At 45.6% G+C, this 18,807-nt stretch overlaps 1 protein-coding gene across 1 annotated transcript; it reads right to left on the reverse strand.

The window, feature by feature from the left end:
• Positions 1 to 6,756: 6,756 nt before the first annotated feature.
• LOC134483430 (uncharacterized) lies at positions 6,757 to 10,443 on the reverse strand. The gene is made up of 5 exons (XM_063278700.1): positions 10,185 to 10,443; positions 8,995 to 9,154; positions 8,386 to 8,529; positions 7,586 to 7,752; positions 6,757 to 6,874 (listed from the first exon to the last, which is right to left on the reverse strand). Exons 1-5 carry the CDS (start codon positions 10,309 to 10,311, stop codon positions 6,810 to 6,812), a joined length of 663 nt encoding a protein of 220 aa, XP_063134770.1. The 5' UTR covers positions 10,312 to 10,443; the 3' UTR covers positions 6,757 to 6,809.
• Positions 10,444 to 18,807: the final 8,364 nt, after the last annotated feature.

Raw genomic sequence — 18,807 nt, forward strand, 5'->3', positions numbered from 1 at the left:
GTAAGGCCTCAGGGAAGACAGTAAGAACTCACAGGTGACCTCTTTTACTATTGAAACAGGCTCTTCCTATGGAGCCCAGAGTGACTGTAGGGTCCTAATTCTCCTGCCTCACAGTGACTGTAAATTCAAATCTACCTTCAAGAGCAATTGATTAATAGTACAGGGGGGAAGATCAGATTAAGGCTATCTAAAGGCCCCAGGGTGGTAGGATTACCAGGGTCCTAGTAAGTTTCTCCAGCCTTAATTACAACCTGAGTCAGTCCTGCTGTATGGGATATCACCTGCTGCCCAGTGATATCACAACTTGGAATTCTTTGTCAAATATAAGCTGTTATGGGAATGAAGTAGCCACACAATAAACACTGGTCTGGATACTCCTAGGTCAAGAATCCCCTGTTGGAAATGCCTTGGACCGCACCATTTTACATTCTGGATCCTTCTGGCTTTTTAGCAGATTTATAAATACAAAAAAGAAAAATGGGCATAGTAATTTAAGCCTATGATCCCAGTCATGGGAAACTGAGTCAGGGTGATGGAAGACTGTAAGTTCCAGGGCAACCTGTGTTTCTAGAAAAAAAAAAGGCATGGTGAAGATTCCACTCAAGTAGAAACCAAAAGGCTTTCACATGGGGCCTGCATTCCACTGGTCAGCACTCCCATCGTCACAGCCACAGGGAGACACTGGGGAATTTTTCCCACTGTCTCGCTTTGGGATGCAGTCCACCCCATGATTCTATGTGAGGAATGCCCCAAAGGTTGCATCATGTGAGGGACCTAGATAGTTCCAGGATTGGGAGAATTCAGGAGTTTATTATTAGGGATGATCTACAGCTTTGGCAAAGCTTTTCCCTCCACATGGCAGCCCCAGGTTTGGCCCCAACAGTAAAAATAAAATCCCCCCCAAAATAATGCCAACAAAATATCACGAAGCCTAAATGTCTGACCAGTCTCCTCAAAAGTGCACAGGAACCTGACTCCACATTTAGGACCCACTATGGCCTCTGTGACCTGTGAGAAGGGATCTAATATGGGAATTAGTACAGTATGACTTATCCTTATGGATATCTTTGGTGACAATCACCACCTGACCCCTGAAAACCCATCTACCTGGGAGGCTCAGCACTCATGTCACCAAAAAAGCCCAGATCCTAGGGCCAGCATGGGCAGGAGGTGAAGAAAGTTTGTCCCTCGTGAACATCAGTTGCTGCTCCTGGCCTGACTCTATCCTCAGGAGACAATGTTGCCCCAGAAAGTGTGGGTGTCAATGGCTATTCCTAGGCCAAGGCTGGGATACTGCTGGTCATCCCCGCAGTGACACCTCACCCCTGCATTGTGTGGTCATCCCTGCAGTGACACCTCACCCCTGCAGTGTGTGGTCATCCCCGCAGTGACACCTCACCCCTGCAGTGTGTGGTCATCCCTGCAGTGACACCTCACCACTGCAGTGTGTGGTCATCCCCGCAGTGACACCTCACCCCTGCATTGTGTGGTCATCCCTGCAGTGACACCTCACCCCTGCAGTGTGTGGTCATCCTCGCAGTGACACCTCACCCCTGCAGTGTGTGGTCATCCCTGCAGTGACATCTCACCCCTGCAGTGTGTGGTCATCCCCACAGTGACATCTCACCCCTGCAGTGTGTGGTCATCCCTGCAGTGATACCTCACCCCTGCAGTGTGTGGTCATCCCTGCAGTGACACCTCACCCCTGCAGTGTGTGGTCATCCCCGCAGTGACACCTCACCCCTGCACTGTGTGGTCATCCCTGCAGTGACTCCTCACCCCTGCAGTGTGTGGTCATCCCTGCAGTGACTCCTCACCCCTGCACTGTGTGGTCATCCCTGCAGTGATGCCTCACCCCTACAGTGCAGACCTTTGGGCCTGTGGCCTTCAGGATCCGGATTATCTGTTAAACTCAGTTCATAATCAGAATGTTTTGTGTTCAGCCTCTGCCTTGACTGTACTCCAAGAAGAGTTCAAGGTTTTCTGTGGCAACATCTAGCGATCAAGCCTGAGCAAAAGGATTCTCACATCACCCTGCAGGCAGATTCCCATAGTCATTTCTAGTCCATTTAAGCTGCTGCTGAAGATGCCTTGAAGGCATAGCCACAGCGACCCTGTGTGTTCAGAGGTGATGTTTTCCTTCAGGAACCTGATGCTGAGTCTTCTAACCCAGCAGGCGGTCCCTGCATCAGGCTGGAGTCTTGAGTTTCTGTGTTGTCCTGATACCACCTGCTGTGTTCTCCTGGGGCAGAATGGATCTCAGAAGGTCTGGGCCAGTCTCACTGGTTGAGGATTCTTGCAAGGCCTCATCTCCAATTCCTGAGGGAAGGTGTAGGTTAGGAGAATGCCTGGATTTGAAATTCAATGTTTTCAGATTTCAGGATTGGATGAGGGGTACTCAGCATGTGCATGTGTCCATGTCTCTGTATGCATGCACATGCAGGCCAGGGATGGACACCAGCAAACTTCCTCAGTCACCCTACCCCTCTCACACAAAGGAGCTCTCACACAGAAGCTGTGGCTCACAGATGAGGTTGCTCAGGCTTAGAGTCCCAGAGATTCTTCTGCTGTGCTTCAAAACTTTGAGAGAGAGAGAGAGAGAGAGAGAGAGAGAGAGAGAGAGAGAGATTCTACCAGCTTGTACAACCATGCATGCACATATGGATGCCAGAGGGAAATATCCGGTGTCTTCCTTTTCGAACAGGGTCCTAATCAACTATCAGGTCTCTATATCTTAATATCTAGAAGGGGTCCCAGCATGAGCATAGCCAGGGCATACACATGCTTGGCTGTCAGTCAGGCAAGAGGCAGAGATCTTGTTCTATTTTTCATGGTTAATGCTCTTAGCACCCTTGAGGGCCTGGCAGAAAGCTGCCTGGAGACTGCTGGATCTGATGCTGGCCTAGACAGCCAGGGCTATTGATGATGGATGTCCAAAGTGGCCCTCATTCTTGGCAAACTTCTCTCTTCTAGTCTAAATGTGCTTGGGTGTTTAATGCAAGGACTGGGTTTTAGTTTTCCTCTTCCATCCTGCTGCCTCCTTGTTTTCTTCAGCGGGTCACCTGCCCTAGTGAGGAAAGAGAAGTGTGTGAGCCACAGCACCACCCTCCCATGCTTCTGCTTGCTGATCTGTGGTATCTGTTGATGTAGAACCGTTCCTGTGGCAGTCCTGTTGATGTTTGTGAGTTTTGAGGATTTACGCCAGTGTAGTAATGTGCATAGTCACCCTGGGAAACCCCACAGGAAGTTGGTCCCCAGGTTTCAGCACACAGAAGCACAGGCCATAAGAGATGCCCAGGTGTTGAAGGAGGTCCAGTAGATGTGCTGTTAGTTTCCTGTGTCTGATGCATGATTGTCCCTTGCTTAATAAAATGTATACACAAAACTCTTTAAGTGTCCCACTGACCTCTGAGAAAGAACATCAGTGGGAAGATGGCTTTGAACTCTTAACTCCCTGTTCCTTTCCTCATAACAGGTTTCTGTAGCAACCAAAGGAGAGAAGCCACCTGAGGGAAGGAAGTCCAAGACAGTGCCTAGGAGCAGAAGTAGGGTCTGGCTGTAGAGGGGACAAGTGGCTGGGTATAGGGACTCTAGGATCAGAAAAGATGTTGCCTGGCATCTCCCACAGCAACGAAGACAGTCACGCATAGTCATGCTCAAAGGCCAGTCTGATCCAGACTGTCCCTCATTTCCCAGGCGATTATAGATGGTGTCAGGTAGCAGTTAAAAACTGGCCATCAGGGCATGATTCAAGTGTTTATTAAGGTATCATGGCATCAAGAGTATATGAGGGAATAGCCATATGTACACAGAACGACTTGCAGATCCAGAGAGCAGGGAGGGAATAGTCAGGAGCTCCTGCTTGCTGCTGCCTTAGGGGTTCTACAGAAATCCCAGTGGCACTTGGGAAGTGGAGGCAATATCAATTAGGGATTGTGGCCACATGGGGAGATTGAGACCAGCCATGTGGTGTGGCATCAGAACACTGACCAGCGATGACAAAATGAAACATAAAACACTGGTTGCTCAGCTTTGATACTGCTGACTGCTGACGTGGCCAGGGGCCATCCGGTTCACCAAAGGCTCAGCCAACAGTTGTCTCTCCACTCAATAAAAGTCAAAGAGTGGCCCAGCTCCACAACCAAATGTGTGCCCACATTGCAATGGCTCCGGTACTGTTTCACCTCAGCTGCGGAGATCTCAGGATCCATGAGTGTCCAGCACGCACACACCCAAAAGAGACAGTCTTAGGGGTCTTAGGCAGCACTGAGGGTGGTGAGCCTCTGCCTCACGGCTCAACGGCCCTGACCTTGGCATTGTTTGGGCACAAGAGAGCAAAGTGCTGGGGACAGACAACCTGCAGTCTACCATGCTGGAAGGGCATGACTAACACTGATTGATCACATCCATGTGACTACTGAAGCTTTTCCTGCTCTCTGTAGTGGTGACCTTACAGAAACCATGCACACCCGGTTTAGACTGTATTAAAGTAGCACACCATTTCAGGGTTCCCTGCAAGGTGCCATGGGACAGTAGTAGCATGAGTCTGCATGTATCTCGACAGTTTTCACTAGGGACTACACACACACACACACACACACACAAACACACACATACACACACACTTACTGACATGGTGCACATTCTTTGCACACAGAAGAAAGTGAGTAGTAGTGAAAACACACCAATCATGGAATTGATGGAGGGAGCTGTGGGCAGAAGCTGGGGTTTAGAGTTACTTAAAGGCCCTATGCAGGCTCTCCTTTTGTTGGATGAGAAACTTCAACTGCAATGTGGTTCTTTATTTTCTTTCTCTAAAGCACAGAGGGCTAGGGTGGATCTCAGGGCTTTGAGCATGTTCGGCAAGTGCAGTCACACTGAATTAAATCCTAGGGCTGGAACCCTATTAATCTTCTACAGAATTATAGAGCAGCCTGGATGAAGACTCTCAACTGAAAATGTGGACAACTCAAGACAGGTACTGGACAATGGCTGTCAGACTTGACTGAACACTAAAATGTTTTGCTATCTCACAGGAAAAGAAGGCCCCTCCCACTACACTGTACTCTAAGGACATTTTATTCAGGATAGGATGACATGAACTATTGTCTCATGTCACAGATGTCAGCACAAAGTATCCAAGGTATTGTATGCCAATGGTAGCATCAACAGAACAAAGCACACAGTGTCATGAAGACATAAATTATGAGTTTGTGTAGCAAGACCCAGGCTTCTTCCAGATTCTTAGATAGCAACTGAGAACCTCAAATACGGTAGTGATGTGATAGTGTGGTGTAAATCTAGTTACAACTAGTTTTGACACTGATGACACTTTTTGTGTCATGGTCAGCTTATAGTGAATGACTAGACCTAAGCATGAGAATAACCAAATACTACATTGCTTCTCTAGCTGCTGAGCTTCTAAAAGCCCTGGGGTGACAGCAAGCTTTTGTGGACATACTGGATTGGTTCTTCTGTACTTTAACACTCTGAGTCACCTCCACTCTCAGTAAGTTAGATCAATTCCACAAATTGGAAATCAGTCACCTGGAAAAAATACATTCTCAATACGATCCCAGATTGGCCATGGAAAAAGGGCAGCTTGAACTGTCCCACCTAGGTCCTGGGCCTGCACAGGCCTGCTCTCCAAAAGAAACCTGTGTTCACAGCTGCAGGCTACATTCACTATGGATGCTCTTGAGGTTCCTTCCTAAACTGCTTAGATTACAATAATTTTCTTGCTAACAATCAAAAAACTGATTATGCCAACCTGGCCTACAAGAAGCTAGTTTCTATTCTGTATTTTATCAGATGTGCAGAATACATATGGTCATCATTGATAACAGGTGAATGATCTGCTCTAATATGGACACTAAGTGATGCTGGAGGACGATCCTGACCCACAATGAGCAGTGGGGACACCAGAGCCCTGTAGGGATGCCTGGCAACCTAACACGTTGAGCACGCACAGCTCAGTAAGTTCCCTGTGAACACACATCTCCTGAGATCTCTCTATTTAATCATAGGTGATCCTTTCCACCTAATACAGCACCTCATGTGGAATAACAAAAGCCACCTGCAGGAGATGTGGTGATGACTCACAGGGTAGAGCACCTGCTGCTCTCTCAGAAGAACCACATGGACCCTAACAATTGGGTAAAGTGTGTCAGTGATTACATCATAAAGTGTGTGTCCGAGGAACAGCCACATTCTCCACACAAAAGACACTGTCACACTGAGTACCCCTTGGTGACTTTGAATTCACTTATTAGCCCAGGATCCATGGAACATGCAGAGATCCATGTGTAGCTGTCAGTTCTAAGTCCACAGGAGGGGACAGAACCCTTGAGTAAGAATGATGGTCTTAAGAGTCAAGAGATAGAATTCAATTTTTATTCATAACAAATACATTTTTACAACAAAACAGGATTAAAATGAATAAAAATATTTAAAAATATTTGAAAGTAAAAATAGTAACAAGAACATATAAATATGAAACAACAAAAAGAAAACTTCAATTAAAATCATAACAAAAATATTTCTAAAAGCATATTCTTAAGGAACATTTAGAAGCACAGATGTATTGCTGTTTCTCCTCTAGCCCACATAATGAAAGGCAGTCCCCCAAGTTGTCTCTCAAGTGCTGTTTTCTGAGAAGAAAGTAAGACTTCAATCAGTCAGGCTGGGTTAGTGGTATATAAATTTAGAGTCTCTAAGAAATGACAAATTAACTCAGAGGATGAATACTCATCCAAAAAATGTTGTTACCATTCAGGATGTTGGTCATCAGGGACTCCTGAGAAAGCAACTTATTCTTCAGGAAGCTCTCTTACTGCTGTGTGTCCAATTCCAGCTCTCTTGCACTTTCTGAGACCTGGGAGAGGAAGGCAGTTTTTCAGACACTGATTTGGTGGGGAAATGCAAGCCAGCTGTCAGAATGCTGCCTTCTACCACCTCAGTTCTATTGGACAGTCGACATGGACATTTTAAGTGATATCATTGTTGCTAACTCTGTGGGCAGGGCAAAATCTCCAGAGAGCCTCAAAGTAATGTGGGCTGACAATATGGGACCCAGACTTATACCAGTGCAAAACAAGAACAGGGCAATGGCAAGAGACCTCATCAGGTTGCAGGAAGAAAGGAGATGTCCATATGTCACCAAGGATAAAGCCAATGACAAGTACTAATTTGACATTTGCACTTGGTTCTTATCCCAAAGGTGCTTCCTACAGAAGAGATCACATGACCACAGAGTGTCATTTGTCAAAGAACCAAGAACTTGTTCAAAACTCTACATAGGATCCAATGTATCACATGGATATGCAATAATATGATATGTTATTCATCTGTCACCATTTCTAGACTGCAGCTTCAAAAAGAGCAGCAAAATATGCTTGCACAATAATTCAGTTTCTGAAAAGTGGTTAACTTCCCAGAATACTTGTGCATAGGCAGAGCAATGAACAATTCCATTACATGAGGTGGTTGGCTGGTTGTGAGTGTAAATTAGAAAGGTGGTAAGAGAAGCAAAGATGTATCAAATTGGCAAATTTTATCAGATATTGTTAAGCTAACAGGTCCCTACCTGATAATGCTGGTTCTGGCCGTTGATGGTCTTTATCTTTCTTGTTAAAGTCAACCAAATATTTCTGGTTCAGTGCACAATCAAGATGTACCTCCTTGCTCTCCTGCTTCAGTGGGACCAACTTCTTCCTACATGTGTTCTCCATCAGGAGCTGGCTGAGCAGGTTTCTGGAAATACAGTCTGCATAGTAAGATCATGCTGCCCCTTTCTCCCATTCCTACTCCCAAGTCCCACTAACTCTACCAGGTCCCAGATACCCATGAAGACTTAATAAAATGCATCTTGATACATATAAGGCTGCTGCACAAAACATAAAGAGTTAATTCGGGGAAGAATAAATTGTTTGCTTGGCCTGACACCAATTAGTGTCCACACCTCTGAGAAAGAACATGGATCCACAACTATCCATGAAAGCCCAATGCATGGGGGCAACATGAATTAGTACTGGGCCAACACCCTCAAAAGAGGTTAGTAGAACCAAGAGAAGGTCATGCTAACCATGTGGTCCACGCACTGAGTGTTGTAAAACCTGGTGTGACACCATAGGTCCAGGTCAGCCTAATAAACTTCTGCTGACTTCAATCAGTGCTGTTCTCTCTAGAGCCTTTTGAAGATGCCTCGACAATCCTGGGATGAGGAACAGTCTTTTATGGAACTGAAAACTGAGTCCTAATGACCCTGGAACACTGATGGGTAAATAGCACAAGAGATAGAACCAGAGCTGAAGACCGTCCAATCCAGAACAAAGAAAGTCAGAAATGGCCATTCCACAAGTGATAGCCTTTCTGACCAGGACTTACCGAGAGAAGGTAATCTCCTTCTTCAGCTTATGGTTGTTCTCATGGACCTCAGTGTTCTCCATCTCTAAGTTGTGCAGAATTGACATGACCGCCTCCTCCATTCTCTCCAGGTCTTCATAATATGGATTTGGCCTGAAGTGTGACCTGGCCCCAAATGATAGAATACAATGAACATCGGCATTTAGGAATATATGAACTCAGGGTGGGTCCTAAATTACCCCAGGCTGCTGCCTGGATCTTCCAGCACTCAGTCACCTGCCTAGCAAGTACAGAGACTCACCATAAACTCACTGCAATTACAATCTTGCAAAGCCACCAGCTGTCAAGGGCTTTGCAAATGCACACTGGGAACTCACTCTCCCTGACTTTATCCCTGAATTCTTCATTCAGACCACAAGTTCTGCTATAAAATAAATGGAAACAGATGAGTCCATTTTCAATCTCACTCCTCAGGAAGGGTCAGGTTCTGAATCTCCACTATATGGGAGGTGAGGTTTAGCACAGGGTGGTTAGGGAGGCACAGCTTTCTAGAACCCAAAACCTTAATAGGATAAGAAGGTGACCTTGCAGACCCAGGAATGAAACAAGAGCATTTGGAGCGATTCATACCTGTTCTTCATGGATCTCTCTGTCAGAAACCTCAGGCGATCTCTCAGGTCATTTCTCTCCTCGGTAATGAGCTGCAGCTCTTTAATCAGCCTCTCCTTTTCCTTCTTGGCCTGATTCTCGCTTAGTTCAGTGCCAGGGGATGATGTTTCTCTCCCAGCGTCTGTAGGTAGAAGAACACAAGTGAACCTGCATGGGGAGAATGCATAGAGTGTTCATAGACCTCAGTGAGGCCTAAACAGGAGAATAAGCCAGGAACCCAGTGTCACTGCTAGGCGATTGGTCTATGCTTAAGAGGCCTCCTCAGTGGATCTCAGTTCTCCCACTACTCTATAGAGACTAAGAGATGTAAGCAGCCAGGTGTGCCCTATGCCGGACATCACGTGCCTACATGTACCACGGAGATGGCTTCTCCAGGATTATCATCAGCTGAACAGGGTACAGCTTGGTTTCAGGACCCTCACTCCTGTGGCTTCAGAACTCAGATGATAAATTCACCATCCAGAAAACTTGAGTGATTGGAGACACTCAGATGCCCTACCCTGATACTCTAAGCCAACAACTTTGGATTTAAAACGCATTTCCGGGGAGGATATGTTCAACAGACTTATCAGTGTCTCTATGTGAAATACCAAATGCCCCAGAAGTGCGAATAGGGTACAGGCTGAATCTTAGTCTACACGATCCAAATAGTTTTGGTATTTTAGAAACATGTTTGTAACACACACTCTAATATATAAAGCTAACGATGACCCTGCCAGTTAGAAGAAATCAGAGAAGGTCTAAGAACATAAGGTTATTGCCTGGAGCACAATCTCTCCCTGTTACTACTGTCAGATACCCACTGTATTTAAAGAAGCAATGAGAGTGAAATACATTGCTGCCCTGTCTAAACTCAGAAAAGGTGGTCCCTCCATGACCACTGATGGTGTTATTATATCAATGTAACAGAACAAATGAACTGAAAAGTAAAGACCAGAAGTCCACAGTATAATAGCATTGGCCTTACCATATCCTCCCAGTGGGGATGGGGAAACTAAAGTTCTGAAATCCTGACTTTCAGGAATTGTGATATTCATGGAAATTCAATTCCTTTTCAGATGCTCCAGTTGTTGTGGCCCATTGCTAGAAAGGTCAGTGTAAGCCTGCAGCCACCCTGGCAGGAAGCTCAAAATACACTGCCCAGAACTTACTCCACATTCCCCAGAAGTGCTGTCTTTGTCCATCATTACTTTGAGATGAAAGGTCAGACTCCTTCACTCTAGTCTCTCCAGAATCGACGTTCCCCCTCCCAAAACGCTTGCGAAGACAGGAAAACATACATGTCTTAGCTTGTAACTGCCAGACTCAGACTGAGAGAAACTAGGGCACTGGTTGTCACTACAACACTGGTGACATCACAGAGGATGCCAGAACTCTCTAGGAGACAATAGAATGTCCAAGAAGGGACAGCAGATGTCATGGGGAGCAGACTTTGCCTCCCTGCTAATAATCTCCCTGTACTGAGCATAAGCTGAGGTGCCCTTTCCAGGAGACTTTCCTGGGGCAGAGTCACTGAGCATCTCCTGCTTCCAAAGCCAAATTTTCCTCAAGGCTTGATTATAAAAAACCTTAGTAATTCCTATGCATCTAAATGAATGTTTCCTTTCAAATCTTTCCCAAAAAATGTCTCATCCTAACTCAAATTGTCCTCATTCACCAATGTTAGCCATTAAAACTTCCTGATATTTCACACCAGCTTGAATATGCAGTCAAAAGTTCTCTTGTCTCATTATGTACAGGTGCTTTATATCACATCAAGAAATAGTCTACATGGTAGGTTACAACATGCGTGTGTATTAGGGGAACACTCATGAAGTCATGTGCTTAGCAATCGACAATTGCCAGAAAATTCCTTAGGAGAAAGAGTTGAAGTCTTTAAGGTGCTAGGAAAAGTGTGGAGACCAGTTGGCAGAGGAAAATGCAATATTGGAGACACCAGTGAAGGGAACCTCATGCTGCTTGTGGGGTTCTGCTCTCTGCACCAATGTCGCTAAAGGAGCACTGATCACAGGCCTGAGTAAGATGTACCATGAGCTTCTATCAGAAAAATAAAATAAACAAGAGATATAGAGGGTGCACAGAAATGTCTAAAATGAGGCTATAAACATCATTAAGTGGATAGAGCAAGGTCCCAGCACCTGTACACTGGGAAATGGCCACCACACCAAACACAAAAGTAGTAACACATTTATCATAGTAAAACACATTTATAATAGTAAAAAATGAATACTTTATAGAATGCACCCACTAACACTGATTGATCACATCCGTAGTTCAAATTTTGGGGGCAAATTCATGGCCTTAACTACCTTTGTCTCAACTTATATAGCAAAAAATAAGAAAGAACGAGAAAAGACAAAGTCAAAACTAAAAGCTCAAGCTTCTCATATGAGGATTGCAGGAAGTGTTATATGGGAGTCAGTTCTGATTAGGCCATTTTAGATAGAACAGTGCATAGTGACCCTTAATGTGATGGGCCCTATATAAAGCTTTTTGCAATATTGGAATTTTAACAAACCTCATCCAGTATGTACGGAAGAGGCAAAGATGTGATCACCATGTCCTTACTCTGTATCAGGTTATTTTTCTGCATCCTTGATTGTCAGGCATAGAACAGCAACAATCTGAAATAGCTGGTAGACATGGAAAAACATGGCTAAAACTATAGTTGTGGGTTACACACCTCAACTGTGAAAGGCTAATGCTGTGTGCACAGTCCTTGGAAGCCACTCTTTTAAGCCTAATTATTTCAAACTGAAAGGAGGTTTATCTGAGCTCAAGGTGATCCTGGCCAGCCAGGTAGAGGGCAACATGTGATACTTGAGACCCTGTTTTAAACCAGCACAGAAATCCACACTTCATTCAAAGCATCATCTACGAATTCTCGATTATTTACCATTCTCTCCCTACCAGTCGTTCTGTTTGGAATGGTAGAAAACAACTGGAACTGATCTTTCTATTTTAAGGACCTTGATCTCTCTTTTTTTAGGTCCACATTAAGAGTGCATACAAATGGACATCACCATCTGAACATCTTAGTATTATCTACTCTGTATATATAGCATAATACTGTGCCTATGACAGTCTTAAGCTTCCTTGAGTGTAGTTGCCCCATCAAGAAGTGTGAAGTTCTGAGTTCAAACCCCAGTGATGCTTTAAAGGGACTAGAAGAAAGCCATCAGAGATACTCCACTTCTTTGTCCTTAGATTAAATCAAGTTGACACAATGTGAACCTGGTGGGCTATTTAACCATGCATCTTTCTCCCAACCCCACTTCCACGAGTTCAGTCCATGGCAGAATTCATCCCCCACCATCCTAAATATTTCTTTATATATTTCTACAAGAGCCAGGTTTCTTTTTTTTTAATAGAATTAGTTGTAGGCAATCAACTGCTGCCCTATGTGAGAAATGATTAGTATCTATTGCAACTTACCACAGTGTATTTGTGTATACAAGTACATTATTGGAAATCCAGCATTACTGAGGGATTGGAAACCAGTGCTGTGGCCTTGCCTTTCTGTGCCTCTTCCTGGCTCACAGGCAGCAGGGGGCAGACCTTGAGTTCCTCTTCAGGGACAGAGTGATGTTGAATGGGCACTGAGCAGGCAGAGAAACACAGCTGAGGCAGCTCCTTTCAGTTATTAAACACATCATCTCCTTCCGATCTTAAGGGCTATTGCTGAGGTCTTGCCCCCATACCTACCTTATTAGCAGTGAATTTGTTACACAGCAGCCAGCTCTTTCCTATTGCTCTGTAATACGCCTCCACATCATGGATGCCAAGAAAAACACTAACAAAGAACAAAAAACTCTGACGTTGAACTGTGTGGTGCTGGTCACATACCCTGTTATGTTCTGTATGTTATGAGGTTTGTTAATCTTAACAAGTTCCCCAAGTGTATTCTTCACATAGGACCCAATAGATTCAAGGAAAATAGGAACAATTATGTGTAAAATGGCCTGAGTCAGGGCCCACAGACCGAAGCATTTCCAACACTTGTGCACCAGCCCATGTGGATTTTGCAATGAGCGGGGCCTAGCAATGTCCAGTACACAGTTGTGAGCTGTTGCTCTGGTTGAACTGTATTGGTGTGTGCATTAATAAACTACACCTATTTACATGAATTCAGTGTCCTGTGGTTTGAATCCAGACCCCTTGACACCAGGTCTTCCCTTCTGCAGCACTCGGGAAAAAGGCTAAGTTTAGGAAAGGTGACCTCTTGTCATAAGTTATGTGACAAGAGGGATGGTGAATGATCCCTTGTGATAAGAATCAAGGTTTCCTCTGTGGTATTTAGGTCTATACTGGCCCTGTGCAACAGCTTCAAGAACCCATTTCTGATTTTCCTTGGGATTCCCGTGATGATGCACTCAGACAGGATTGGAAACAACCAAAACGGTGGTCAGACTTGATTTATAAAATGTAGGTAACATTGCAAACTTATGTTGTAGGATATTTGATCATATTGTCATCCCCAATATTGTGTTATTTACTTAGAAAAATACCTTCTGGCTGTGTAGTTCAGTACTAGCACCAATATTTAACCCTAGAGCTATTTTGTTTGTTTGTTTGTTTTTTGTTTTTGTTTTTGGATGAACAAGTACTTTCCTATTTTGTGGCCCAGCCCTATCTCTTACTTCTTTGCACAGTCATAGAGAGACCTCAAACATATACTCAGACAAAGCCAGGGGAGTGTATAAAAGGGCCTAAGGCAATACCACATAATGACATTGAAAGTGGGCTCTCTTCTTCATGCACGCCTCCAGCTCTCCTGACATCTACATGAATTATAACTCCTAATGCAGTGTAAATGATGTCTGCGCTATTGCTGAAGGAATCATGAGAATAACAACTGTAAACATTCCACCATGGATAGAATTTGTGGAAAGAGGCAACTGGCAGCCAATGAGAGGGCTCTACAGTTAAAGGGGCTTGCTGTCAAGTCTGATGAGCTTGACTCAATCCCCAGGACCCACGTGGTAAAAAGGAGAGAACCAAGGGACAAGCTGTCCTCTGGCTTCCACTCATGTGCTTACATGTATGTGAGTATATATGTATATGTCTGTATGTACGTGTGGATATGAATGTGTGTATGCATGTATGTGTATACGTGTATATGTATATGTGTGTATATGTCTGTCTATATGTGTGTATAGGTGTATTTGTATGTGTGTATATGTATTGTATGTGTGTGTATGTGTGTATGTATATGTGTATGTGTGTATGCATGTATGTGTGTATGTGTGTATGTGTGTGTATGTATGTGTGTATGCATGTAGGTGTGTATATATCTGTGCATGAGCATGAATGTGTATAGTCATGTATATGCATGTGTTTTCAGGTACGTGTATTCGTGTTTATGTACGAATGTATGTGTGTATATGTATGTATGGACACACAAACACACACAATGTTAAAACATAAAAAGCTCCTTGGAGTATTCACCGTGCCTGGATAAGTGGTGACCATGTGGGGGAAACACATGTCCATGTAAGCACACCTGTTCACGTGCACTGAGCAATGCCCAGCCTGGTCTTGAGCTCACTACCTGCCCAACGATGAGTTTCTGCCCACCTGGTCTTCTCAGAGCCAGGCGACGATTGTTCCTGCCATTCCAGTTCTGTTCCAGTTTCTCATGCCACAAACCTTCTAGCTTGAATCGCACCTACTGACGCAGGAACCTAACAGCCTCCAACCCAGTGAAGTAAGTAAACTTCTTCCTGACATCCTCAGGCTTGGTGTCCCCCATGAGTCACAGGGAGGAAGGATGGCATGCACCAAGGAGAAGGGCCATGGGCAAGGAAGACAGGATCATAAGTCAGTCATCCCTGACACCAGCAAAGTGTGTGCTTCAGAGCTGGCTCTGCTCACTCTTGTCCCAGTGGCAGGACTTAAGAGTGGTGCATACCTGTCACCCAGCGCTCAGAGACGTCTGAGGCATGAGAACCAGGAGTTCATGGCCATCGTAACTAATGGTGAGATCAAAGCCAGCCTGGGCTGCATGAGACTCAGTCTCAAAGCAGGCAAGGAGGAACTTGCTATATTTGAGCAAGGAAGCTGCCATCCTCCTGGGTTCTAAACATTCACTGCAATACAGAAAGATGCTAGGGCTAGTGTGGCAGAAAGTAGGAGACAGAGAAGCCAGGTTAACCCTCACTAATCTTCTCATGCTGTGTGAGCTATGAGTAGATGGTGCCCTATACACTGTGGACAGGATGGTCTCTCAGACAGTTCAGAAAGCCATGGAGGACTCCAGCAATTCTCCACTTGGGTGTCACTTGAGTCTTATATGTGTGTGCTTACAAGCCAAAACATAAAATCCATAGGTGACTGTGTGAATTCAACATGGCCCAGCCATGTGCTGGAATATTATTCAGCCTTACATAGGATTCAGATTCTGATCCTTGAACAGGAATGAGAATGGTAGCCATTCTCCTAAGTCAGACCTCCAGGCAGTGCAAAGACAAACTAACACTGTATGACACCACTGAGGGCTGCAGTGTCACCAGTTATATAAAGACAGAAAGCAGGAAGGTTTACAGAGCCCCAGGGGTGACATGGAGGGGGGAGGTTGGAGGGTAGGTGTGTAAGTGGGACTGAGCCTCAGAGGAGTCAGACATGGCTGCAGAATATGCATGTGGTTGCCTCCCATACCTGTGGGTCCTGCCTCCTCAGAAAGGCAAATACAGCAAAAGAAAGGACCAGAGGGGACAGGCTCTGACCTCCTGTAGACACACACAAATGACGTGACAGAATGTGCACACTGCTGCCTTGCTGCAGGAGCAGTTGAGCTTCCAGAAGGGTTGAAAGAGCCTGGAAGGGCTGAGCATGGCACTGAGTTCAAGGACATAGCTTTAGGTCCTGGGGAACCTACGGTGCCCAGGCCCCATCCTGCTGATACTGAGGGACACAGCTGACATTCAGGGTGATGGCTGGGCTGGGCTGGGGAATAGGTGTCCACTCTCACCTGCTCCAGCTTGAAGATGTGCTGGGTGAAGTAGGACTGCAACTACTTGTTGGATTCATTGATGCAAATCTGCTGGAAGCTATTCTGTTCAAAGTCCTCAAATCTGAAAATGGCCAAGACACCAATGGGCAAGCACTGGGAGACAAGGTTTTGATATAGCTGGGGCCTCCTGGGAAGACTAGCCCTCCTGAGAGGAGTTGCAGCAGAGGGGTGTGTTTTCCTGACCTGTTTGGTACCCAGTGTTTTTTTACCAAGGGTTCCTTTATTACTTCTTGATGGAACCAGGCATGCACATATCCAGGAAGCATTGGGGTGGAACCTAGGCTTGGTGCCCACATGCTGGCATCGCTGAGGGTGAAGCCTAGCCTATCACACTTCCAGCAATGAGTGCAGATGCCTGGGTTCCTATATAATGGCGGTTCTTACCGTTCCTGAAATTGTGACTCTTTATTTCAGTTCCTCATGTCGTTGTCATCCCAACATAAACTTATTGGAGAGCTACTTCATAAGTGTCACTTTGTTACTGTGAGTAACTGTAATGTAAATGTCTGGTGTGCAGGAGCTCTGATGTAGAACCCACAGATTGAGAGCAGCTGCTGTAGAGGATGAGAGTCCCCTGCCAGCCCTGGTGTTTGCAGAGATCCCGTGGGTTCCTAGTCTCCATGGCTTTCCCAAGGACAGGGTTTATTCTTGGCCGTCTCAGGGCCTGGGACCTCACAGAAACAGCCTCTCCCATGTCCTTCCTGTTGAGAGTGTGGTTGGTCCTCAGCACAGTCCAGTCAAACAAGGCGCGGTATAGACACTTGGCCAGGGGTCTCCTGCAGTTATGGCCTCTGGACAGAGGGGTTTCTTACCTGGGGTGGGGCAACCGTGCCAGGTACAGGCAGTGATGCTCAGAGTCAAGACCTAGTTTTGTCTTATTTTCATAGACAAAGTTGCCCAGGCTGGCCTCGAACTTGCCGTGTAGCCAAGGATAATTAAACAACTGATCCTACTGCCTCTACCCCCCATGGCCTGGCATTGCAGATGAGTGTCACCAGAGCTGGCTTGTCACAGCTGCTATACGGCTCTAAGTCAGGGGCCTCATGTGCAGGAGTTTTATGACTGTGCCATCCCAACCCCGCAACCAGGGTTTTCACCTTTCTCCTGCTGAAGTCTGCTTAATCCTACCCTGGCCCCAGGACACAGCAGCTGTGGGAGACTCAAAGTCTGGGGCTTAAGCACAGCATGGGTACACAGCATGGCATGCAGCCTACACGGCTGTGAAAAAGCCAAGGAAGTGCTTCTCAGCTCACCCCCTGTAGGAGTGTCTAGCCCATCCTTCTCTCCATGGACGCAGACATCTGCTTCCAACTGCCCGACATGTCCCTCTGGTTTTGACTTTCCTGGATACCATGTCAATGCCACCACACAGAGTGCTGCCTCTACTGGGGACACTCACACAACCTCTCTGGGGGACATCTGAGCCAAGCAGGGATTGGGTGCACTGCAGAGAGGTCAAGTCATGTCGTGAAGTACCTTGTCCCACAAAGGCTCACTGTTCAGGGAGTTGACTGGAAAAGTAAGCTTATGCCCCTGGGCAGGGTCCCCATAGGGAGTGTCCCACACCCTGCTATCAGGTCTATTCCTGGTGCCATGCAAATTCAATTTGCAAGACCCAATGCTCTGGAAATGTCAAGAGCTAACGGATATGTACCAGGAAGTGCACACCACAGCTAAGGGAGAGGATGGCACAGAGACCTATGCTATGGGTTAAGGGGCACGGAAAGGCCACCTCGAGCACAGGGGTCAGTCACCTCTTTCACAAACAAGGCAAAAGGTCAGTGCTCTCAGCTCTGGGAGCCTAAAGGGATCTGTGGCTCCTAAGCCCTGCAGCTGCAGCCAGAAGCAGCACTGAAGAGGATGTAAATGCTGAGTATGGCGATGTCAATAAAACTTTATTTACAAAACCAAATTGGTAGTGGTGGTGGTGGTGGTAGTGGTGGTGGTGGTGGTGGTTGCGGACTGGTTCATTTCAAAGCATGCTGGAGTGGCATGTCCACTGAGCATCGGGAAACACAGAAAGGAATGCGACCGGACGCAGGGCTCCCAACACCCTAGACGTCGACCTATGGCACTGGAACAGGGTCCCTGAAGGTAAGTCTGGACAGTCAGATAAGGTAAGTACTTTTTATTAAAGGAAATGGGACAAGATAAATCTTCTCTTCATCTCGCTATGCTTAAGCATCTTTAAGAGTGCAGGGAATTCATGTCTATCAGTCTGGTTTAGAGAAGTGTTTAGAGACAGCAAGAGTAACCTCCATGGTTCCCTGACAAGGGTTCCAGGGATTCTGATATCTGGGTCAAAGTGAAAGTTAAGGTGAAAAAGGCTGTCAGGCAGGGCAAAAAGATTCCAATTTCTGATCTCTTTGGGCTGTAATTTTTACTGTGTTCAAGGACATGAATGCAGACAGGGTAATAACGAATACAGAACAAGAAGCTAGAGCTTCATTAAGACAAAACGAAAGTAAAAGTTTTGCCCTCTGCTCCACTGCCTGAAGCAGGTTTTTCTAAGTCGTTTCCCGAGGATGGCATGTTGACCATTAGATTCACAGGATGATGATGACGAATTCACCTGCTTTTTCTTTTCCTATAATTAGGCCAGCATTGATTCAAGGTGTGGCCAACCGACTTATTATAAAGGATGATACTGGTTGGTTGAAAAAGGTAGTAGCTTTCTATGAACCATATATTAAGTTTTTATGTATATTAAAATTAACATTGGAAAGAACAATGGTAGGAGAGGAAGCAGGAGGACAACTGCT

This window comes from Rattus norvegicus, chromosome 19, assembly GCF_036323735.1.
Source record: "Rattus norvegicus strain BN/NHsdMcwi chromosome 19, GRCr8, whole genome shotgun sequence".
NCBI classification, from domain to species: Eukaryota; Metazoa; Chordata; class Mammalia; order Rodentia; family Muridae; genus Rattus; species Rattus norvegicus.

Bases quoted from the DNA above. Each gene is read 5' to 3' on its own strand.
- LOC134483430 (XM_063278700.1), bottom strand. From the start codon at position 10,311: ATGTTTTCCTGTCTTCGCAAGCGTTTTGGGAGGGGGAACGTCGATTCT. The intron at 9,155-10,184 runs GTAAGTTCTGGG...TTCTACCTACAG, and splicing joins GCACTTCTGGGGAATGTGGA to ACGCTGGGAGAGAAACATCA. The intron at 6,875-7,585 runs GTAGGGACCTGT...TTCCTCTCCCAG, and splicing joins GCCAGAACCAGCATTATCAG to GTCTCAGAAAGTGCAAGAGA.